Source organism: Cynara cardunculus (assembly GCF_001531365.2).
Source record: "Cynara cardunculus var. scolymus isolate 2C chromosome LG 11, CcrdV1, whole genome shotgun sequence".
Lineage (NCBI taxonomy): Eukaryota > Viridiplantae > Streptophyta > Magnoliopsida > Asterales > Asteraceae > Cynara > Cynara cardunculus.
Genome location: NC_037538.1, coordinates 12,065,087 through 12,089,989, shown reverse-complemented (window position 1 = coordinate 12,089,989; position 24,903 = coordinate 12,065,087). Strand labels below are relative to the sequence as shown.

The 24,903-nt window shown below is 33.4% G+C and overlaps 3 protein-coding genes across 3 annotated transcripts; 2 read left to right on the top strand and 1 right to left on the bottom strand.

Moving 5' to 3' along the window:
- The first annotated feature begins 4,504 nt into the window (after window positions 1–4,504).
- LOC112521629 (TVP38/TMEM64 family membrane protein slr0305-like) lies at window positions 4,505–7,388 on the top strand. Its single transcript, XM_025130599.1, has 4 exons — window positions 4,505–4,933; window positions 5,522–5,758; window positions 5,847–6,064; window positions 6,914–7,388. Exons 1-4 carry the CDS (start codon window positions 4,652–4,654, stop codon window positions 7,095–7,097), a joined length of 921 nt encoding a protein of 306 aa, XP_024986367.1. The 5' UTR covers window positions 4,505–4,651; the 3' UTR covers window positions 7,098–7,388.
- A 4,757-nt stretch (window positions 7,389–12,145) lies between these two features.
- On the top strand, window positions 12,146–15,049 carry LOC112521747 (probable LRR receptor-like serine/threonine-protein kinase At1g12460). Its single transcript, XM_025130744.1, has 2 exons — window positions 12,146–13,332; window positions 13,423–15,049. The coding sequence occupies exons 1-2, from the start codon at window positions 12,146–12,148 to the stop codon at window positions 14,909–14,911; spliced, it is 2,676 nt and encodes an 891-aa protein (XP_024986512.1). The 3' UTR covers window positions 14,912–15,049.
- A 189-nt stretch (window positions 15,050–15,238) lies between these two features.
- On the bottom strand, window positions 15,239–18,135 carry LOC112521275 (probable aminotransferase ACS12). Its single transcript, XM_025130034.1, has 4 exons — window positions 17,637–18,135; window positions 17,284–17,409; window positions 16,765–16,925; window positions 15,239–16,211 (listed from the first exon to the last, which is right to left on the bottom strand). Exons 1-4 carry the CDS (start codon window positions 18,090–18,092, stop codon window positions 15,371–15,373), a joined length of 1,584 nt encoding a protein of 527 aa, XP_024985802.1. The 5' UTR covers window positions 18,093–18,135; the 3' UTR covers window positions 15,239–15,370.
- Between the last annotated feature and the right edge of the window lie 6,768 nt (window positions 18,136–24,903).

The following is a 24,903-nucleotide window of genomic DNA, read 5'->3' as shown; positions in this document are numbered from 1 at the left end:
AAATGCTGAAATGAGGAGTATAAACATGTATTGATCAACAAATCAGATAAAGACACACGTTAAAGTTAGACAACAACATTTAATGCATTAGTGGTTATAAAATGTCGTCATTCTCACTTGTTGCAACTCACCCATTTTGAAAGGAATTCTGAGTGATAGCTTCTTAGGCAACATCAACGTTAACCGTTTGAAGAACTATCTTAGTACTTTCGGATTTGAAAGAGTACATTATTTTCTCACTTTTCAGTTGTTAGCAAATTTTCACCAGTCAAATTGTTTAGGATCATGTCTTACCTTCCTAGTATCCACAACAAATTTATAATTATTTGTTTTCAATAAACATATAGAATTAAAAAGTAAAAAAATTGTTGTGTTTGTATTTAATCCCCTTCTATAAACACACCTTGTACTATTCATTGCATTTTAGGACCAATAGTTATGATGAGATGGGTAAGAAGTGATCTTTATCTCTGGATCAATCATAATTGAATATCAATATTAATGCGGTGCGCTAAGATGCATCAGATCAATTCTTGTGATAAGCGCAATTATAAGGTATGGGTAAAATTAAAAATGATCAAGAGTTTAGATCTCTTCTTATGTTTCTCACCTTAATTTCTATTCTCACACGGTCCTTCATCTAAATAAATAAATGATGAAATTGGTAAATAATATTAAAATATTTTTTTGATATAAACAAAATATGATCTACATTGAGATATATTAGAAAAATTAAAAATTTCGAAAAATTAATAACATTTCACATTGTTGAATGATTAAGAGGCTGTTATTAACGTTTATCTGGGTAATTGTTTATTGGTAAAATTCAATACTATTATTTACTGGGTAGGATTTTAGTCCACCAAAATGGTATTGTATGCAAAAATTTACCCGTTAAATGCTAACCGTGGTAAGAGTGGTCGCCTTCATTCATCGGGTAAGACTTTCAATCCTTCCATTTTATTTTTACGGATAAAATTATTGGTCTTTGTCATATACATCCGGTAAGGTAACGTGACATGATAAACGCTTATCTAGATAAGTATTTAATAACGAGTCTTAGGTTTATGGACATTTTTTAATAGATAAATTTCTGCATTTATTCATATAAAATATATTCATGTACTTAATTGCTTAAATATGAATGTAGGAGAGGGTTAGATTTTAAAATGATGAATGTAGTTCGGTTTCAGTAAATATAAGAATTTAATTTTTGAAGAAAAATCGATCCCAAACTAATAAATATTCAATGAAAATTTCCAGAAAGTATTTATCACAAGAGATGAGTTGTGTTGTCAAAATCATGTATGCTTGGCAGCTCATCTGGTACGCGTCGACTGTTAGATCACCCACTCATATATACTTGGCGGCGTCACAGACCGTCACTCTACATTCCCTCCACTAAAAGCATGAACTTCAGCGTTTTATATGCTATGCTATCTTTACTTCTTTTTCAATTTATTTATTTACTTTTTAGTTCAATGTTTTGGTTTCTAATATTTTTCTTTAAGCTATCTCTTGGTTTTTCAGTTTAAAGTTCTGATCATATTATAAAATAAAATAAAAGTAAAATTATAAATATTAAATTAATTAATTTAATGGTTGATAAATTAATTCAACTATTTTTTAATTTTTTTAAGATTTTCTTCTAACCCTTCCTACATATGTAATTAATAGGTGCCATTGTTTATATCCTAATTATTCAACAATGATTTCAGCCAATCATTAACGACTTTGATGGAATCCGTCTATTTATTTATCTAAAACTTTGGTTTCTTTGTTTTATTAAACTATTTATCAATTCAATTGTTTAAATACTTTATTTTTTGAAATTCAACATATATTATAAAAATTAAAAAGGAATAATACAAAGAAGAAAAACCCATAATTTTTGTTTAAATAAATTTTATGTTTTTTTAATACAAATTTTAAATTATTAAAAAAAATAATAGACGTTAGATCATATTATATCATTTATTTTTCCAACGGCTATTATTTTATTCTCTTATGGTTGAAGAAGGCGATTGCAAGTATTTTCTTCTTCTTCTTCTAAGCACATCCAAATCTTGTGTTGCTCCTCTTGTTTTTTTGTGTTTTTTTATGTACGATTTTTGCATAAAGTTATCCCTTACACATTTGTTACATATAAATAGTTATTGGTATCAACAAAGTGCATAAAATGCAAAACTTGATCAAAATTATAAATTAATATATCGGCATTTTATAGCATATGATATGTGTATAAATATAATAAAACTCTCATATCCGATCCAAAGGACACACATTAATTTTGGGATATGCAATAATATCGTATTTAGGACGTTTTGTGGGTTGAATTTTATTCATTTATCTTTAAGGGTAAATTTAGATGGTGGCTTGATTTTAAAACGATATTTCGTGATCGAATCTCATATTGGAAACAGTGGGTTTTGTGAATATCTTTGACCTTAAATGCTTTTTTTAACAACGAATTGTTGGGTCGAAGGAGAAGCTCTTCAGGTTCTATTGTTTTTATATGTATGAGATAAACATTTTTGATTCACTAGACATTAAGCCTAACACTTTTTGCGTACGGAGCTTGTAGAGGTTCCGACAAGATGTAGAGGTTCCGACAGGATGTCTTAGGGGCGTCATCCGGTTTTGAAAATAGTAGATTTAGTGGTGTTAGTAACACTTGGTTTATTTTGATTTCGTTTGAGGATTAGATAATCTGTTTAGAACTCTGATACGTATCTTGTTCTCCTTTCGGATAAACTTTATGTAGTCTTTATACTAAAACTATTGAAGGAGCTTTAAATGTCTAAATTTTCTGCTATTTTTTTCTTAAATTTAAGGGTGTTACAAATGATAATCTTTCAATCTGTTATATTAACTTCAAATGATAGACTAATATCAAATAATATGTATAGATATAATAAAAGTCTTATCCAATTTGAAGGACATTTATTATTTTGTATCTTTGTAAACGCTCATTTACTTTGTATTAGCCATGATTAAACCCTTGAATTATGTGAAGGCCTGACAAGGACGTTAGAAATATAAGTGAAAGAGTTTGTGACAACCCATCCTATATGGATAGAAAAATAGATTATTGAGTTCATCATAAAAAGTTATGTGTTTTTAACTTCTACAATTAATTTAAGTTGAATTAGAAGTTATTTAAGAGGTGGGTTGGTCAATTCATTTTTTCCGTTGGAGAGGTACTTTCACATACCTTCTGGTCTCAGTCATTGACTTTGGCCTGTGTAAGTCTAAATATGTTACCTATAAAAGTATAAGATCGAGCGACGAAGTTGGTTAGCATTTATCCTATAACCACTACATGCTCCATAGGAAATCCCATGGATAGAGTACCCTTCTTGTTCTCCGAAGGTCAACTAATGCTTATTAAACATGTTCTAGTCTTTCGATTCTCAATAAGGCTCGCGCTAGGCACTCACGTTTTTTTGGCTTCAATAAGCAACCGGGTGACGGGCGAATTCCAGAGGTTTGCTTTAGGTTTGGGGTATTACATCAACTATGTGTATTGCAACTGACATCTAATGAAATTCACATATTTTTTTTAAATCATAAGTGTTAGCACTTGGCACAATAAGACCATAGTAGGAAAAAAATGAGATATCCTTGAACATCAAAATTTATACAGATAAATGAGTGAGCAATTAAGTAATCATCTACATTAATCCAAATCAATAACATAACTCAGGAAAAAGATTTATACCAAATAATTATACAAATAAATAACGATTTATAACATTCAATCACACAAAAATTGATCAATAATCATGTACCCCGGTGATGGTGAATCAATTTATGTGAATTTGACGTTGATCATGGGTGTCGATAAACAATGCAAAACTAGTGAAGGTTTAATCAGTAAGTCAAAAACACTCACACGGGTAGGTGGATAAGCCATCTACGCCATTAAGTTACAAGCATACAACCCCTAAGATGATGTTTGTTTTTTTTTATTTTTATAAATGGTATCAACATCTCTAATTCACTGCTAACCCATGTAGCCTAGTCCCACTGCCACCTAACTATGACGAACAAATCCCTCTCTATGAGAGGTTGGCATGGCCAAAGGCGACACATGTTTGTATTTATTTAAAATTAATTTTTGTACATTGCATTATATTTAAAATTAATTTTTATTAATCAAAAAGTAATCTATGTATGTGTTAAAGATATAATTGGCATAATTTTTTATGTATTGACTTTAGTCGGTAGTTGTTTTTAGTTTTGAAGATTCCTTTGTTATCTTGGTATATTTTTAATTATAATTCAAGTTGGGTGCAATTTTCTTGATTAAATAATTGAAGCCTATATAAAGTATCATCATCATTCACCAAATGCTTATCTTGGCCTCCCAGTCACTCTCTTTTTCATATGCCGACCTCTAAAGATCTCCTTAAACTTTCCCCATAATCTAAATTACTCACCCATCTCTTTGAATCGACGTTTCTTTCACGATTTCTTGCCTTTTCCTTTTGGATTTGGTTCTTCAATTTCATCCCTTCATCTGTTTTTCAGACAATTCCCTTTTTGTTTCAATTTGATCGGAACAATTTTAACGGCTACTCCCAAAATCTCGAATTGTACGGTTGCTTTTGTTTAATCGACGTGATTTTGATTTGGGTTTGGTGTTATTATGACGTATGAGGACGATGATGTAGTTACCCTTCTGAAGATTGCGATTGAAGATCCCAAGGATGATTATTTGATCTTGAACGAACCGGAGGGGTTGCGCGGCGGTGGCGGCGGTGGCGGTGGTTCCCTGGCGTCTTGTTCGTCGGCGAGGTGTAGTACTAGTGTCGGTGGTGGCTTTTGGTGGTCTATTTGGTGGTGGGCAAAGCTTGTTCTTGTTTTTGTGTTCTTGGCTGTTTTGGGGGTTTGTTTCTTTCTATGGATTGGACCCTTTTTGATGAATAAGGTATGTTGAATTGCATTTATCCCAATTTGATTATTCTATCGACAACTTCTTGTTATTTGATTATTGATACATAAATCACCCACCAACCCAAATTTGCTTTAAATTAAAGAACCCTAATCCATTCTAAGTGGCATTTTTGGTGTTGATATATTTTTTCACAATTAGACTCAACCTTCAAGAAATGCAAACAAAATGAAGCCTTTCATGTTGATCAGTTGATGTGATCATAAGATTTGTTCTATATGAAGCATGGTTTGTGAGTGATTAACTTGAGTATTATCTTACACCAGATCTGACCTCTTTGATTTGATCAAGTATCAAAGAAAGTGGTTCTTGTTGTATGATGGTTGTAGTAGCAAAAGTTTAGTTAAGTTCTTTCTTTTCATTGGGATCATTTTGTTGATTTACATGTATAATTTAGGAAGGATGATTAATGAGTAATTGCTGTCCCCTACATTGCCATTGCTATTTTCTATGGGATTAAGTGCTGTAAGTTTCATGCTATCAACCTGTGATTGAATGGAATCTACCAAAGGACCGAGTGATAAATTATTTCAACTTGAATACACGATCTCTAACCTGTTTCAGGAGGTTATCCCTATTTTGAATTGGGAAACAGAAACTTTCACCCAACCAGCGTTAGCAGTTTTTATATTTGTTTCGGTGGCATTATTCCCCACCATGTTTCTACCATCGACTCCTTCCATGTGGGTGGCGGGAATGAGCTTCGGTTATGGTTATGGATTTCTTCTGATCATCGGAGGAGTCACTATTGGCGCATCAATTCCTTATTTCATTGGTTCCCTATTTTACCACAAAATTCAAGTAAGTATTGATGTAAATCTGAAGCTTTTTTGCTGTTTTTTTGGTGGGGGTGCTAATATAAGCCGAATGCCATATGTTGTTTATTTAGGGGTGGTTAGAAAGGTATCCGAAGAAAGCTTCTATTTTGAAGTTAGCAGGTGAAGGAAACTGGTTTAATCAATTCAGAGCGGTCACGTTGTTGAGAATCTCCCCTTTCCCGTATATGGTGTACAATTTCTGTGCTGTGGCAACCGATGTTAAGTTTGGTCCCTACTTGTTGGGAACGTTGGTGGGAATGGTGCCAGAGATTTTCGTAGCAATATACACGTAAGCTTTCTCTTCCCTTCTCCATTATAATTTAGGAAGATCGATTATAATGGGATTAGCCGATTAGGCAAGATTAATTGTGGGTCAAATGGGTTGTCAAATGAACATTGTGGAAACAAAAAACTCGGTAGTACTACTTTTTTTCAAATTTGTCCATTTTTATATGTTTGTAAGAATGACGATCAATTTGTACCAAAAAGGCAAGTATAATGGTGTGAGAGAAGTTCAAATGAGAACCATAACCAGCTATTTCATTTATTATTCATGATGAATAATCATGAATATTAGGTATTTTCATTGTGAATAATCTTCTGATCTTCATCATGAATATCTATCACCACATTCTTCATGATTAAAGCACGAATAGTTGGTTGACTTCTCAAACTATTTACGGATCTAAACCTGCCCATGATGGTCTGGGAAGTTAATCACTCTATGTGTTTCGCAAGGATGATGATCAATTTGTACCAAAAGGGCAAGTATAATGGTCTGGGGCCTGGGGGAAGCTCAAATGAGAACCATAAATATTTTGAGAAGATGAAAAACCAACTATTTCATTTATTACTCATGATGAATAATCTATTCATTATGAATAATAGTGTGCATCTTTGTAATTCATGATATCATGCATAATTCGTTATGAATATTAGGTGTTTTCAATATGAATAATCTTCATCATGAATATGAATATCCATCATGACATTTTCTCATGCATAAAGCACGAATGGTTGGTTATCAAAATATTTACGGTTCCCATTTGAACCTGCCCTTGATAGTTTGAAAAGTTAATCGCTCTATATATTGTCTTGATTAAAACTGATCTGTTTTGAATGTATCTTATTATTGCAGGGGTATAATGATCCGAACTTTGGCAGATGCTTCAAATGATCAACATTCGCTTTCAGCGCCTCAAATCATCTGTACGGTCGTTGGTTTTCTTTTAACGATTGCTACGACCGTGGTGGTGACGGTTTATGCGAAAAGACGATTGAGCGAGTTGCAGAAGGACGAAGAGCAGCTACTGCTGCAGTAACATCTGCTGCATCCTTGGAAACTGGAGGTTATCTTCTTCAACCTGTGGGGAAGAAGTGTTGTTTGGCAGAGATGATGAAGAGAAACAGCAACTAACAAAAACAAAATGTGGTTCCTCATTGATATAGTTAGTATATAGGAGGTGGTGGTGGTGGTGGTGGTGGAAAGTGGAAGTAAAAATTGGCATTCATTGTTTTTTTTATCCCACTTTTGCCCTTCATAAAAGTGTATATATAATTCAACTGCATATGCTTGAAATGACATGTTTTCATACATGGAAATGGTTACATCTTTTGGGGGTGTTCTAGTCATTTGTGTGCAAATCAAGCAACAAAGCAATTGTAAACCACTTGGGTCGTGGCGTGACATCATGGGATGTAACGGAAATCTCTTTTTTCCTTGGGTTTGATATTGCCAAATATCTTGTGACTATAAAGGTTCATCTGTGATGACTTTAGATTATTTACAGTTGGTTAGTTGGTATGCACAAATTGATCCATAAACTCAAGGATGACCATTTGTGGTCGGCCATGGATTAGTCGGTACGCATAAATTGATCCAGAAACTTATGATTACCAAAAAAAAAAAAAAAATGGGGAAGTTAGCTGTTTTCCCATGTAATAAGGATATGGGCAATTTTGACTTTCTACTTGTAATTTTGCATATATATTTGTAATCATGGGTCATTGATGGACTATTTCAAGCGGAAAGCCTTCAAAGAATTTGAGTCTCCCTACCAATGTTTTAAAAGACGTGTCATAGTGTAAAATTCATCTCAAATAACATTTTAATGAATAATGATAATTATCTCCATAATTATCTTATTAATCAATATAATTAATTATCTTAAATTAGTGCTTTAGGATGGATCTCACAGATTTTATAGTTATCATATGATTATATATATATATATATATATATATATATATGTGGAGGTTCAAACGAGAACAACTCCATTTTACGAAAACGCGAGAACACCCTTATCACATGTGATAATACGCGTGAGGGGACCCTGTGATGTGCAGACAACGTGTTCTACGACTTAGGCCGCGTCAAAGGTTGTCTGCGTCTATGATTTAGCATCATATGTGATGGTCTTGATGGATTATAGTATCATATCAACAACAACCTTATCACATGTGTTAATACTTTTGAGGGGCTTAGTGGTGCAAGGGCGACTTGGCCCGCAACCAAGATCGCATCGAAAATCACCCGCGTCTCTGATTTAGAATCACATGTGTATCATATGTAATAGAATAATAATATCACATGTGATTGTCTATAGTAAAAGAGTGTTCTTGCATTATCGTAAAATGAAGGTGTTCTCGTTTGAACTATTCCATATATATATATATATGTGTGTGTGTGTGTGTGGGGGGGGGGGGGGGGAATGTTCATTTGAGAAATAAATATTTGAGATGTAAAGAAGTGATCATATCTCTTCATTTGGTCAACATTTGCAATCTTGAACATGATGCATCGGATAATTCTCACATGGATATGTGAAAGATAAAGAGTAGTTTCATAACTTTTACAAATATATGTCAAATAAGTTCATATGTGAACGCATGTAATTCATATATGAACCCACATGTTCATATATGAATCAGTTAATTAGTTCATATGTGAATAACAAATGTACACATATGAATCAATTAATTGGTTTACATGAATCATACAGCTTCATATGTGAATTGATTAAAATAGTTAATATTTTAATTACACGAGTTCACATATGAGCATACAGTTCATATATGAATCACATAGATTCATATATGAACTTGTTTGCCGCCTATTTATAAAACCCACAAAATTATCCCCTCTATTTTTTCATAGCCACAATTATTGGCCTATCAAATCCGATCTTAACCATATGAAAGACTAAAATTACTTCTTTACTTCTCAAATATTTACCCCTTCTCAAAATAACATTTGGCTATATATATAAATATATATATAAGTCATGTCTCAAAATACATTATGGCTTCGTTATGACTCCTAAAAAATAAGACTTGACCTGACCTCACCATGACGTCATATAGTGTGCAATAAGCTTCAATTGGATCAAAAGAGATTAACGGCTATCAAAACCTATTTATTTATTAAGAAAAAGAAATTAGAAAAAAGATGCATGGCAATTGGCAAATAATAAAATGGAAAACAAGAAAATTAATGAGGTAGGCAGCTGTGGTCCCTTTCATTTCATGGGCCTCTTGGTACAAGTCTCCTCCCTACACATTTTATTTCTATTTTTACCCTTTTTCATTTATATACATTTATTATGATATGTACTTTTCATCTACAAACGTTCGAAACTGTTAAATACAACGATCGTTTCCTTTAATATATAAAATAAACCTGTTATAATAAAAGGAAACTGGTTCTTTTTAGCATCAGTCAACTTACTAAATAGATGATATAACATTTATTATAATGTTTACTGATATGATGATAATATTATGATATACTATAGATTTGTATAAATAAACTGCCGAAGTAATCTTAAAAGAATTGATACGCATAACTAAAACATATTGTTTTAATTTTAACCAAAGAAGGAAATAGTATTGTTTTAATTTTAACCAAAGAAGGAAATAGTTAAAGGGTCTTTGATTTAAGTATCTAACGATATTTGAGTCTTTTTTTTTTTGAAGTATATAATATTCATATACGGCAAATGTAACAAATAAACTCACATACCCTCCTCACCTTTGTTTGGTGAGGTTTGAACCACTGACCCCTTAGAAGGCCAAAGATTACGATATTTGAGTCTTTTGAGCATATATATTGTAGTTTTTGAGCACATTTGCAACCTTTATGGGAAAAAAGACATCAGAAATTTTAGTATAAAAAGAAAATTCAAAATTAAAAACTTACAATTTTATTTATGGGACATATATAAGATTTTTATTGGTTAAATGAGCAGTTAGGTATTATTAGTACTACTTTTTACATGGTTGGAAATTATAAAGTGAGGATAGATGAGGGACTGTTTCTGGAATTATATATTTTCTCAGGGTACTGATTTTGAAAATTAAGTGTGGAACGTTTGATTTGCTTGTCTATGTTGAGACGGAGTCAAAATAGAAACGAAATAAAGCCAACCAAAATTGCTTCAATATTTGGCATTTTCTATGACAACAATCCAATTGCATCTCTGGAACTCGTTATAAAGTATGTTTAATGGAGCCTACAGAGACTCATGTGTCTCGATCCTCTCGATACAATGTTGCGATCGATCAATTTTGATTCATTTCGATTATTTCATGTGTTGTTTTGATGGATTTCAATGAATTCGGATGCGTTCGATAAGATCTTGATTCGTTTGGTTCATTATAATATTATTAAAATCATTTTCCGCTAACCTTTCTTATATTTCTCACTCCAGAAAAAAAAAATTAGAACCCCTAAACCCCCTGATAAGCGTTTCATACATTGACGAAGATTATGACATTGATATGGGTTCTAATTGTTGGACCTTTTTTTTTATGAAAAGAGGCATTATAGAGCCAAATTTCACTCGAAAATGAATCAGTCAGCAATGATGAATAAGACCAATTCTTTGAATCAACAAGCCAAGAGAAAAACGTAGGTAGTGAGCCACATCTGTTCGATTATCACTACCATCTAAAATGACATCATGTTATATTCTAACAGGTAGTTGTGACTAGGAAACAAAAAACCAAGAAAAAGTATAAAAAACTGCGTTAAAGAAATAGAAAAAGTATACCTCAACAAATAATTTGATTAACCATTAAAAATAAAAACAAAAAGCATACCCCTCACAGTTTTAACCAATCCATTTGAATCTAATCTTAATTTTTTTTTTAACAATCATACCTTCGGATCAACATTTTCAAAGACGGTAAATATATTAAAACAAAAGATAGTACAACACCGACTGCTACTACAAGAAGTAAAAGCAAAAACAGGAGAACAAAAGAAAGATGATGACTAACTAAACAGTAAATAAAACCACAATTATCCTCTTGTGGCCACGGAGGTTCAAATGCGATGACTCCGGGATATCTGCAAAACAGGTGGTCGCCCTGAGATTAGTTAGCTCACATAACGAGTTGGATATCCAGGTTAATAAAAAAAATCAATATAAGAACGGTTGAAACCTTTGGTAAAAACGGAAAGTTATCAAAACAAAATCAACAAGATGTCGAAAATTAAACCGATCCAAAATGCACAAACCTCAATGGGTTTTTTTTTTGGTAATTAACTTATTTTACTTTTATTTAACATGAATCTTGAAAATACATTTGTTGACCATAGAAGTCAAATACTGTTCCTTTTCCCTTGTATTTTTTTGGCAAAAAGGGTGGGGGTGGGGATGGTAATGGTAATGGCAGTATGGTGGTGCTGTGCTGGGTTGGGTTGGTGGATGGAATAAATGCTGCAACTGGTACACACCTTCCACTTAAAAATCATTTGTACTTGTTAATTCTCATGGGTTTTAATTTCTTTAATTTCCATATTTGTTCAATTTAATATCAGAGACCCATCTTAATGACCCTTCAATTTAATATCTCATTCTCATCTTAATTAGCCTTCAATTTAAAGGGCAGCAGAAGATGACCAGAGCATGTGAAGACAACCATTCTTTTGAGGGAAACAAACAATCTCACCATTACTATATGCTCTCAACCTTTAAAGATCACAACCACCGCATCACCACCACTCTTCCTTTCCCTCTTCTTCAAGATCCATCTAGGGTTCTTGGTCTTTGATTTTGATTCATCCAACAACCACCAAGAAGCAGAATCTTCCGGAAATCTGAGTTCTTTTTTCGCTTGTTCTTGAATACCCATTTCAGTTTCTGCAAAATTGAATCAAAAACTAGTACATTAGCACTTGATTCTTGTATTTTTTTTTTGACCGACCCACAAGCTAAATCTTGAAAATTCAAGCCTTTTGCTTCCCATCTTGCTTCCGAAATGCCATTTCCCCATTTCGATTTCGTCAAACTTTAATCAAATTCAGAAATGGTGACACAAAGTAGGAGTCTTGCAGCAATCAACATTTGCACCAGTCATTGAATCAATGAGAAGCTTATTACAACAATGCTGCTACTTCACCGCCAGTTTTCTCTTGCTGGTTGCATTTCAGTCGCGGTTGACTATCAATCAGGTGACTGCAGCCACCTCCGAGAAAGAGATATTGCTTCAATTCAAAGGTAACATCACAAGTGACCCTTACAATAGTTTGATTTCATGGGATTCTAGTACAGATCAATGTAGAGATTACAGTGGTGTGTTTTGTGATTCTTTTGGGAATGTATATAAGATTGTGCTATGGAACACTAGTTTAGGTGGTGTGTTGTCGCCGGCGTTATCTGAGTTGAAATCCTTAAGGATTCTGACCCTCTTTGGGAACAGATTCACCGGAAACATACCACCGGAGTTTCAAGAACTCACCACTTTATGGAAGATCAATGTCAGCTCCAATGCCTTATTTGGGCCAATCCCTGAGTTTTTAGGGGATTTACCCAACATCCGATTTCTTGATTTGTCCAAAAATGGATTTGAAGGACAGATTCCATCATCTTTGTTTAGGTTTTGTGAAAAAGTTAAATTCATTTCACTCTCCCGAAACAATCTCACGGGCTCGATTCCTGCCTTCATCAGCAATTGCTTGAATCTTGAGGGGTTTGATGTATCATTCAACAGTTTGAATGGTGGATTCCCTTCAGAAGTTTGTGAAATCCCAGGCCTAGTTTACTTGTCTTTGAGGAACAATCTGTTAACTGGAAGTGTTGAAGAACAGGTCTCAAGATGTCAAAGGTTGGAACTTTTGGATCTTGGCAGCAATCTTTTCACTGGGATTGCACCTTTTCGTGTTCTTGAATCATCGAATCTGAGCTATTTCAATGTTTCTTATAACGCATTCGAAGGACAGATTCCTGTAACTCAAAGTTGTAGTGAAAAGTTAGAGGTTTTTGATGTTGCTGGCAACGGTTTTCAAGGAGAGATCCCGATGAGCATTGTTTCACAATGCAGTGGCTTGAAGGTTTTAGACATTGGGTATAACAGATTAAATGGTGAAATCCCAGTTGAGATTTCAAAGTTAAAAAGACTTACTGTGATTAAATTGGGAAATAACTCAATAAATGGCGAAATCCCGGAAGAATTTGGCACGATCGAGCTTCTCCAAGTTCTTGATCTCCATAACCTCGATCTTGAGGGCGGAATTCCAGATACCTTGAGCAATTGCAGGTTCCTTCTAGAACTGTAAGTCCAGTTATACCCTATGCTTTCTTTGTTGTAATCTAATCTGTTGGAAGTTGCGATGAAAAAACCATAATCTCGTTACATTTGCAGGGATGTTTCAGGAAATTCTTTACAGGGACAAATCCCGGAAACACTTTACAACATGTCCTACCTTAGAATTCTTGATCTTCACAAAAACAACCTTAACGGAATCATACCGCCAACTCTAGGAAATCTCTCTAGAATCCGGACATTAGATCTGTCTGAAAATTCGTTATCCGGGTCAATCCCATCTTCTTTAACGAATCTGTCAAATTTGAATCATTTCAATGTCTCCTACAATAGCCTAGCGGGTCCGATCCCTTCATTTTCATTGCAAAATTTCGATTCCTCGGCCTTTTCTCATAATCCAGGACTCTGTGGAGCCCCGTTGGATCAATCTTGCTCTGGCGATTCGACAAATTCTAAATCAAGAAGGCCAAAATTAAGCGTTTCCACCATCGTTGCCATTGTTGCTGCTTCATTGATCTTGACTGGAGTTTGTCTCATAACCATCATGAACATGAAAGCTCGAAGAAGAAGGAGAAGAAGAGAAGATGAGACGATGATCATTGAGAGCACACCATTGGCATCATCAGATTCTAATCTCATCATTGGAAAATTGGTTCTTTTTAGCAAAACTTTGCCATCGAAATATGAAGATTGGGAGGCGGGGACTAAAGCTTTACTCAACAAAGATTGCTTGATTGGCGCGGGATTGATCGGAACTGTATACAGAGCAGATTTCGAAGGTGGGATTTCCATTGCGGTTAAAAAGATTAAAACTTTAGGAAGAATCAAGAACCAAGAAGAATTCGAGCAAGAAATCGGACGGTTGGGGACTCTTCGACACCCGAATCTTGTAACTTTTCAAGGGTATTACTGGTCATCTAGTATGCAGTTGATCTTAACCGATTTTGCCTCCAACGGAAACCTCTACGATAATCTACATGGGGTTGGTTATCCCGGGACTAGCTCCGGTGCTGGAAACCGCCAGTTAACTTGGCCACGGAGGTTTCAGATTGCTCTAGGGATGGCTAGGGCGTTATCGTATCTTCATCATGACTGTAAACCTCAGATTCTTCATCTCAATCTGAAATCAACTAACATTTTGTTGGATGAGAATTACGAACCGAAACTTTCAGATTATGGGTTAGTCAAGTTGCTGCCTTTGCTCGATAGTTACGGTTTAACCAGATTCCACAATGCGGTTGGATACGTTGCACCCGAGTTGGCTCAGAGTATGAGATTGAGTGACAAATGTGACGTGTATAGTTTTGGTGTGATCTTGTTGGAAGTGGTTACAGGGCGGAAGCCGGTGGAAAGCCTTGGCGGACATGAGGTGGTTGTTTTATGCGAATATGTTCGGAGTTTGATCGATAGGGGACAAGCCACGGATTGTTTTGACAGAAGTTTGAATGGTTTTGTGGAGAATGAATTGATTCAAGTAATGAAGTTGGGATTGATTTGCACCTCTGAATCGGCTTTGAGGAGACCGAGCATGGCCGAGGTTGTTCAGGTTCTCGAGTCCATACGGTCGGGATCGGAATCGGAATCATAATCGATGGTTGGGCATGCATAGAAGGTTGTGATGAGTTGATTTAGAAGAAGAAGAAACATTCTTTTGTATTCACTTTGTGATTAACATTATTGATTGTTTGTTGCATTTGCCATCAATAAGATTCTTTAATTATTGTTTAGGGAAAAACAAACCAAACATACCCAGTAAATCTCATTCCGACCTGGACTCTACTTTAAAGAGATCGGTTGTTTCTATAAAGACCTCATACTTGTGCAAAACTGTGAGCAACGTATGGTGAACAAGGATACACGAATAAATCTTTCAAGAATACATGAAACTTTGTTTTTATTAAATAAATAAATCATCGTATATAATAATTATTATAATAATACACATTTAGAGCATGAAAATGAATTTGGTACCTTGAAAAAACGAACTATCTACAACAATAGAATAGAATTTGAGCAGAAATGGTATATGAAAACATGTTGGCTGGCTTCATAGGACTCTCCGAATTCGTTCCATAACTAAAGGAATCTCCTTTTCCTTCAAATTTGTAAAACAAAACCTGAACCATCCTGGTTCTATACAATGGCAACAAGATCCAGGGGTAGCATTAATCTTGCCTACGTTCAACAACTTTTCCCACAATTCAAACTCCCCTTTTTCGCTATACGGACGTATGAATCCGCTCATATCCACCCAACAGTAGAACCCTCGACTGCTTTCCATACACTCGATTCCCAGATTCTTCAAACCGGACACAAACAGATTACGCATTCTTTCAACCCTTTCGCTATTGATCTTGAGGAACTTCCTGATGAATCTTGAATCATTAACCATTGATATAAGTAATCTTTGAGCCAAAGATGATACGGATGAGAATCTCAACAGTTTCTTGGATGCATCCATGACGTTTTGGTTGAAGGAATAAACAACCCCAACTCGGAAACCAGGGAGAGAAAGGTCTTTTGACAGCCCGTAAACAATATGAAGTCTGTTTCTATCGTATTCTTCAGAATTCATGATTTCAGCCATGCTGACGAATTCTTGTTGGCTTTCGTTGCCAGTGGAGCATGCTAGTATCTCGTTGGAGATGATGTGGATGTTTTTCTCGGTAGCAAAGTCTAAAAGTTTGTAAATTGTTTCTCGGTTAAGCAGATTGCCGACTGGATTTGAAGGGTTTGAAATTATGACCCCCTGGACTTTGAGTCCACGTTTTTTCGCCTGGTTGTATGCACGGTGAAGGGCGGTTGTATTTAAGCTGAAATTGTCTGAACTACGACAAGGGACATGTATAATTTCGACTCCAGTTCGCCATTTAATATCCCTATCGAGACTGCAAGATTCGATCTAAATTCATTACACATTCTGTATAAACATATAGTACCAAAGATAAGATACACACTTTCAGTTATGAGGTCAATCATACTACTTTCAAGATTCAAAATTGGAAAGGGTTTTGTTACAAAGCTAAAAAAGATAAATTTCGTAATTTATAGCATTTCTTATCGAGTTTAATGGGATAATTGGAAAATTCTTGAAACTTACACGACTCCATATCATCATGAAGTTGAAAAGTTGTATGCTTGACTTCAAAAAGTCAACCTGTATGCCATTCTTTGGAACAGATGGAGTAGTATTAATATAGTACATTATAATTTCATTTAAGAGTCATAAATATTTTGAGAACCATCATAACCAACTATTCATAAAGAATATCATGAATGAATATGCATGATATTCATGATGAATAATATATGTATATTCATCATGAATAGTTGATTCTCATGGTTCTTAAAACATTTATGGTTCCTAATGAGCTTTCCCTACAATTAACATTTCTCTTTGTTTTACGGTCAGATCATGGCTATATCAAGAAATGGACTTACTCCGGAAAATACGGAGAGGGAACAAGAAATGCATTTCCGGAGTCAGCAAGGCAAAAAGCGAGCATTTCAACAGCAGGCGTTGCTCCAGAAGTTAAAAATATCTGTGACGGGTCAAATAACACGCGTCCTTCCATAGCCTGGGACATGAATCCGGCAACTGCCTGCCATACTAGCGTAATCAGAAAAGAAAACCAAGTAACTCTTAAAACTACCAGCAATCTTTATCTTTTCACATGAAGCATATATTAATTTGAATCAATGTCAAACATAATGAAGCAATTAACTCAATGCTTGTAGATTACTGAAGCAATTAACACATTGCTTCTAGATGGGATGTTGAAAAGATAAAACTAAGTGACACGATAACCAAAATCAAATCTCATTATAGTACTTGAATGATGATGATCAGGCATGAATGATTCGAATGTAAGTTTGTTGTTTTTAACTCTTTTGAAGTGATCTCAACTAAAGAAAACCATTATCAATCTAGTAAGCAATCGAGAATTAGAATGAAATTACCATTTTGAGTTCTGATAATCCATCGAATGGATGATAAGTAGTGATCCCATTCATTCGTAAATCTTGACCAAAGATCAAACAGTTGGTGTGCTCCACTAGCCAATCTTGAACCAAATCCAAGGACAACTGTATCAAAAGGAGACAAAATGTTGTCTTGCTAAGTTAACGAATTCATCCACACATTCATCAGATGAAGACAAACTCATTTCATTTTCACACACATACGTCCCACTGAATTCTTTATCACAGTATGTTTAATTAATTATCATTAAGAATGCATATATATTAGCCATAATCACGCACTTAAACATTCAATAATCCTATTGAATTATGGAAGATTACGGGAAACCTACCTTGTTTTCATCCAATCCGAGCTGAATTATCCCATCTGAATTACTTGACTCATCATACGGATCCTCAGAAGCCCTTTTCAATCCAACGTAGTGCGGAGAATCAGGTTGTTTGATTACAGAATTGGCTCTAGAAGAAACTTGAGCTTGACCGTTTGTACCACGTGGGGACCAAATCGACCTTATTGAATGAACCCTTTCCAAAGGAGGAGAAATCTCCGGCAGTGGCGGCGGTGTTGGAGTGACAGGATCGTCGTCGGAGCGACTTTTACCCTTTAGATAGAGTTGGAAGAAGTAGAAGAGAGCACAGGGGATGATTGAACCTAGAACTAAGCCACCTCCGCCTTGTACTACACCTTGTAAGGGTACTATGACCCTCATGTCCGTCGTAACTCCGGTGGCGCCAGCGGTGGTTTCTTGTAGATTACTGATAGAAGTTTGTTCGGAATTTTGTTTCATCGTCCGAGCATGGTGGGTGGTGGTGGACGACGGAGTGTACAAAGGGCGTGTCGGAAAAAAGCCCCTCTCTCTGAGTGTTTTTATAATTTCTTTATTTTTGTTAAACACTTGAATTTCGATGATTTTTGCGCCATCGTTACGGCCAAGGGGGGAACCGGGGAAGGAAAAGAAATCAAATCATTTATCGTTTAAAAATGAATAATTAATATATATATATATATATATATATAGAGAGAGAGAGAGAGAGAGAGAGAGAGAGAGAGAGGGGATGGTTCATTTATGTAGTGGTAAGTAGTCTTTAATCTAGTCAATATTTACGGTTTTGACTGCGAAATAGTGGGTAATTATTTGCATGGTATGCGGAAGATAGATAACTAGTTTTGTAATTTCTACAAATAGGCTGCAAAACAAATGAATATGTAAACTTGTGTGATTCACATATGAACTCGTACGATTCATATATGAATTAATTAACTGATTCACATATTAATTAATTATAACTGATTCACGTATGAAGTACGGGTTCACATACGCGCTTATGGATTTACATATGCACTTGTTACAAAACTACCCTTCTAATTTTCGCTTTATCAGTCAAAGACGCAATTCTTGTCCAATCTTGACTGTATAAAGGGTTAGGATTCCTTTTTTATTTCTTAAATACCTACCACTTCTTTATATATATATATATATATATATATATATATATATTGGGGCCTAATCAAATGAGAACTAATTAGTTTGTGGTAACTGTGAGAACCAATATTAACCACAAATCAATAGATAAATTAGGAAATTTACAATTTTGGCAATTTTGAATTAAAATATTAATGCAAGGATATTTTTGGTATTTTAAAACTTTCCTCCCTCCTCTCTTCTCTCTCCGGCCACCGTCCTCCGGCCACCGTCCTCCGGTGATACTACAATGGTATCACAATGCATCATATATGTGTTTGGGTATCACATTGATGTCGTTTTGTATGGTCGATCGAAGATGTAACACAGTGGTATCACTATGCATCTTATATATGATTAGGTATCACAATGTATCTTTTGTTTAACAGAGTAAATATTTTTAGGTATCACAGTGGTATCACCGGAGGACAGTGGCCAGAGGCCGGAGAACGGTTGCCGGAGAGAGAAGAGAGGAGAGAAGAGAGTTTTAAAATACCAAAAATATYYTTGHATTAAGATTTTAATTTAAAATTACCAAATTTATAAATTTCCTAATTTATCTATTGATTTGTGGTTAATATTGGTTCTCACAGTTACCACAAACAACTCAGTTCTCCCTTGAATAGGCCCCTATATATATATATATATATATATATATATATATATAAACGATCAAATACAAACCACTTAATTTGTATAAACAGTACAAACCTCATTCAACCAATCATAATTTTTCATTTTGTTTATTTTTTTTGTAATTATGAGAGGTTGATTAATCATTTTTATTGTGGAAGGTGTTAATCATTGATATTATCATCTTCATTATCTTAATTTTAGATAAATACATAAAACAATTTCATTAAAATTTAATTAAGTATTATATGAAATAATTTCATAACCATATATGAAACAACTTAATCAAAAAAAGTATTATATGAAACAATTTCACAAGATTAAACAATTTCATTAAAAAAATTCATAAGATTAAACAATAAAATCAACGAATGAGGGTGATTTGCACGGTTTGTACAAATTGGATGGTTTGCATTTGACCCAAAAAAACACAATATTGTTTTAATAAACAAGGGTTAAGGAAACTATTAGAACGTGCATAGAGAAAGTAACATGACATGGTAAAATAATATAATGAAATCTGATACAAGTTAAAAATGTTGAATCCTCATGTATCATTTTAGGAAAACACAGTTTTCATAATTTTATGGTCAATGATTTGTTGTATTTGATGGGATCTTAGTGGGATTTTAGTTTGTAAAGAAAGTTATATATATATATATATATATATATATATATATATATGAGCGTTCAAATAAAAACCACTCAATTTATAAAAATCGTGAAAACTTTATTCAATCAGTCATAATTTTTCATTTTGTTCCTATTTTTGTAATTATGAGAGGTTGATTAACCATTTTTATTGTGAAGAGTGTTAATCATGGATATTATCATCTTCATTATTTTAATTTTAGAGAAATACATGAAACAGTTTCATTAAAATTTCATTAAATATTATATGAAACAATTTCATAACCATATATGAAACAAATTCATCAAAAAAAGTATTATATGAAACAATTTCATAACCATATATGAAACAAATTCATCAAAAAAAGTATTATATGAAACAATTTTACAAGATTAAACAATTTCATAATTTTTTTTTTCATAAGATTAAACAATGAAATCGACGTATAAGGGTGGTTTGTACGGTTTTTACAAATAAGGGTGGTTTTCATTTATCGCTCTTATATATATATATATATATATATATATATATATATTATATATATAAAACACATAATGTTGTTATTATGGAATTGGATATTGGTAATGGTTGAATGGTTAGGATTTTGGGTTGGGTCATCTTTCACCAATCACCACCAACCACAAGTTGTTGTTCTAAGTTCCTGGGAATACAGGCAACTCACATACAACCTTCCAAATATGTATTTTGGAATCTTTCTTCATTTTTATTCTTTTACTTGTTTATATAGACATGACATCATGTAAAAAGAAAAGTTAAGATAAAAAGTATAAAAAGAGATCTGGACTTCTGATCATCTTTAATCTCATATTCACCTATGAATTGCACTTGATACGGGGATTGATCTGGTACATCTTATCCTAACATGTATTAAATGGTGAAAATCTCTTAGTACGCTTCATATCTTAACTCTTATTCTAACTGAAACCCAACATATTCATATAATACATATATATAATTCAATTTTTTTTCGGAGACCACTCGAAGTTGCATATATTAATTAAAAAAAAAAGTTGAAGCCGATAACAGACACACACACACACACACACACATATATATATATATATATATTAGAAGTACATGCATGAATCATGCAAGACTCATAACGCTTATATATTGTTATAAATATATATTAAGACAAAATTAATATAAACGTAACTATGCTTATTTTAGTTTATATTTAATATAACAAATAATCTTTTTCCTTAATCAATGTTTATATTATTTATATGGAAATAATCAAAGGTGAGATGGGTCTCCAAAACCCATACCTCTTGGAGTGAATTACATATCTGGTCCTCGTGGTTATATGAAAATTATGGATTGGTTCCTCCAAACGAAATAATTACAACAATGGTCATATTGGTTTCAATTTTATTATAAGATGTAATACCCGAATTTTAGTATGTTTATTTTCATGCTTTTTATTCGTATTTGTCTTTTAAAATAACTCTTAGATTGACTCTTGGGTTTTTTGTATTTGGGTTCTAACTAATCAAGAAAACCAAATGATTTTATGTAAGTTTCACGCTCGTGGAAAATTTTCACGTCCGGGGACTTAAGGCAGAAAATCTTGAAAGTTGACGGAAAAGCTGAGTGCAGGCGACCTGGTCATGCGACCTTCGGTTGCAGCGCCAAGGTCATGTAAAGGTGCAGCAAGCCTAAAACCGGGATTTTCACCTTTTCCTTCATTGTTTCTTCTGCCAACTCATTCCTACCCTCTTTCACTTCGGTCCAAACACATTTATATCACCAACTCGAAATCTTTAGGAGCATTTGAGCTAGGGTTTGAGTCTTGTGGATTGAAGCTCAAGATCTTCCTCTTCTTCACCATCTTCCTACCATTTTTGACTTGGTTGTAGGGTTTTCCTGAAAATCTATTGTGAGTTCATTGTACCATTTCTAAACTTTTTTACCTGTCAAAATGTCTCATTTTATTCTCCTAGAACATCCTTTTTGGTGTATTTTACATATTTGTGAATTTTGATCATTTTTGGGAGTTTAGGTTTTTACCCGTGTTAAAAGTAAATGTTGTTTTTAAAAGTAAACTCACACACCCTCCTTACATTTGGTGAGATTTGAACCTTTGACCTCCTAGAAGATCAATGACTCACATACCGCTAGGCCAAAGACCCTTTGGTTTAAAAGTAAATGTTTCGAGTTTCATAAAAAGGTTATAAAAGAGCGATACTAATACACATGATATTTGAGGACCTGAATCCTATTATTTGAGTATATTTGAGTTTATTCATCTTTGGGAGTTTTATGTAAAATGATCCTATTTTGGAAAAGAGAAGTTGATAGTACTTGGGGGATGAAATGTTTTATGGTTTTGGAACTTATGAAACCTTATTGACCATATTGCTTGCTCTTGACAAGTATTTGAGGTCAAGAAGCTTGGAATCCCGTTTTGGTTAAATCTTGGTCTTAATGATTTAATGTTGATATTGATGCTGGGAACTATGTGTCTAATCATGGTAGATTATTTTAAAGCAACGTTAGGCTTAGACTATAATGGAATGGATCCACATGCATAATAGTCGGTTTTGATATTGAAATGGGATGGTTTTCCCGTTTTGTAACTAAAAATAGACATTGGGTCATAGGGGGCATTATGGTACGAACTCTTTGAGCCGGATATCGGTCATTGACCATATGGTATAATTTCTAACGAATGAGTATAACTAGGATAATTGGGGGCCTTGAGATATAAATCACGATTGGTTGAACTCAATAGCCATGGATACATAGTGGGACTCTATAACATGGGAATGTGGTCTACTTTTGTGTTCCACCACTATCCTTGAAAATCGAGTCTCTCCTGTCATCATAAGATGTATTTTGGACTTTATAGTCCTTATTATGTGAACTTTGGAGTTTGATCAAGTTAATAAAATGTCATCTCTATTAATTATTTGCATTATTTACAATTTGTTTGAACTTACTAGACGTTAAGCCTAATACTTTTTTTTTTAAATGACATGTATATCATGATCTTTTAGTGATGGGACTTCGAAGGCTTGAGTGGAGTGATTGAATGCCAGTAGAGGCAATTTTTGGGGAAAATGACGATTGTCAGCTTGGCGTTATTTTGACAGGATCTTTTAATGAGGATAGTGACAGCCGTTCATTATATGAACTTTTCAATAGTTTAGGTTAGTAGGTTGTTATTTATTCTTTATTCTTTTGAGTTGTAAACGTTTTACAATTTCCTTATCGTGGGTGATTTTTATTTATATAGGCAATCTTTTTGTATCGACTTTATGGTTTAAATTTGCTCCTATTTTAGGGGTGTTTAGGTCCCTCAACCTAACTCCGTTAATTTTAGTTCCGTTAAAGAAAAAGTGTTTTGGTCTTTTTATCCACTACTTAAAAATTCGTTTTAAACACCTTATCATAAACTCGCATGTCACCCTTTTCCATACCCAGTCAGTGGTATTCTTCATCAGTCACCAAAATATTCACCACCCATACCACTAGTAAAACAAACCAAGGTTCCAGTCATCTTTTCCGGTGAGAACTCGCAGTTATTCTCATCACGACACCAGTAATTTTCCAGCAAATGGCTCAAGAATTTATCGACACCACTTGAGTTGGATTATAGGTTTTTATTTTATTGGAGTTCTGAAGAACCAATTAGCTTACTTGTGATGAATAAGTACATTTATAATTATAAGCGCTCTCCTATAGTTTTCAGATATGTTGACAAAACCAAAAACAAAATGGGTTGACTCTGTGCAAGGTTACAAGGAACCAACAAAAGACCAATTTCTACAAAATCAAAAAACAAAGAGACCCGATCCGTAATTAAAGTGAAACAATTAAATATGTATTTGTAATTAATTCGTTTGAGAGATCCAATCCAAATTTTTCAATAACCACAGGGAATAAATACGTAATTTAGTAACTCTTAATATATTAGTAACGAGTACTCTTCACTTTTGGCCCCTAACATTTGTCAATTTTAACGGATATCGTCCATAAACTTCAAAAACTTGGTTTTGGTTCCTCGTGTTTGTCATTTCACAACGGTTTTGGTCCATCCTCTTAACGTCCATTAACTTTTATACATATATATATATATATATATATATATATATGGAAAAGTACAATAAAAACCAATGGACTTTCTTGTTTGGAATGATTAAGTCCTTAGACTTTTTTTTGGAAGAAATAAGTCTTTGGATATTTCAAAACATGTTAATTAAGTCATTGGACAATTTTTTGGAACAAATAAGTCATTGGACATTTCAAAATATGTTAAATAAGTCCTTGGACAATTTTTGGAACAAATAAGTCATTGGACATTCCAAAAAATGTTAAATAACTCCTTGGACAATTTTTGGAACAAATAAGTCCTTGAACAATCCAAACATGTTAAATAACTTCTTGAACTTTTATAAAACATGTTGGATACATTCTTATGACTTGTACAACTAGTTAAAGTGGTAATATAGTGAAAAAAATCGGGAAAAAAACCCAATGAACATTCATATTTTGAACGATTAAGCACCTAAATATTTTTTGAACCAAAAAGTATTTAGATCTATAAAATTAAACAAATATAACAAAAAAGTACTTACATTTACAAAAAAATAATTACATTTAAAAAAGATTTTTGATAAAGTTTATTTTAATTAAAGTTAAAATATATTCTGTCAGTAATTTTTCAAACAAAAAAAAATAATTATTATTAAATTTATTTTAATTAAAAATATATATATATCATGTATGTGATTTTTTAAATTAAAAAAAGATTTAAAAAGATTACTGGTGAAATTTATTTTAATTAAAAATAATATATTTTATAATTTTTTTTATTTTTTTTAGTTTAAAAAATCACTGACAAAATAT

Coding starts and splice junctions, on each gene's coding strand:
- LOC112521747 (XM_025130744.1), top strand. CDS start 12,146: ATGAGAAGCTTATTACAACAATGCTGCTACTTCACCGCCAGTTTTCTC. Junction 13,333..13,422: donor TGCAGGTTCCTTCTAGAACT/GTAAGTCCAGTT, acceptor TTACATTTGCAG/GGATGTTTCAGGAAATTCTT.
- LOC112521629 (XM_025130599.1), top strand. CDS start 4,652: ATGACGTATGAGGACGATGATGTAGTTACCCTTCTGAAGATTGCGATT. Junction 4,934..5,521: donor GACCCTTTTTGATGAATAAG/GTATGTTGAATT, acceptor AACCTGTTTCAG/GAGGTTATCCCTATTTTGAA. Junction 6,065..6,913: donor ATTTTCGTAGCAATATACAC/GTAAGCTTTCTC, acceptor TTATTATTGCAG/GGGTATAATGATCCGAACTT.
- LOC112521275 (XM_025130034.1), bottom strand. CDS start 18,092: ATGAAACAAAATTCCGAACAAACTTCTATCAGTAATCTACAAGAAACC. Junction 16,926..17,283: donor GATTATCAGAACTCAAAATG/GTAATTTCATTC, acceptor CTAGTATGGCAG/GCAGTTGCCGGATTCATGTC. Junction 16,212..16,764: donor CCCTCTCCGTATTTTCCGGA/GTAAGTCCATTT, acceptor CGAATCTTGCAG/TCTCGATAGGGATATTAAAT.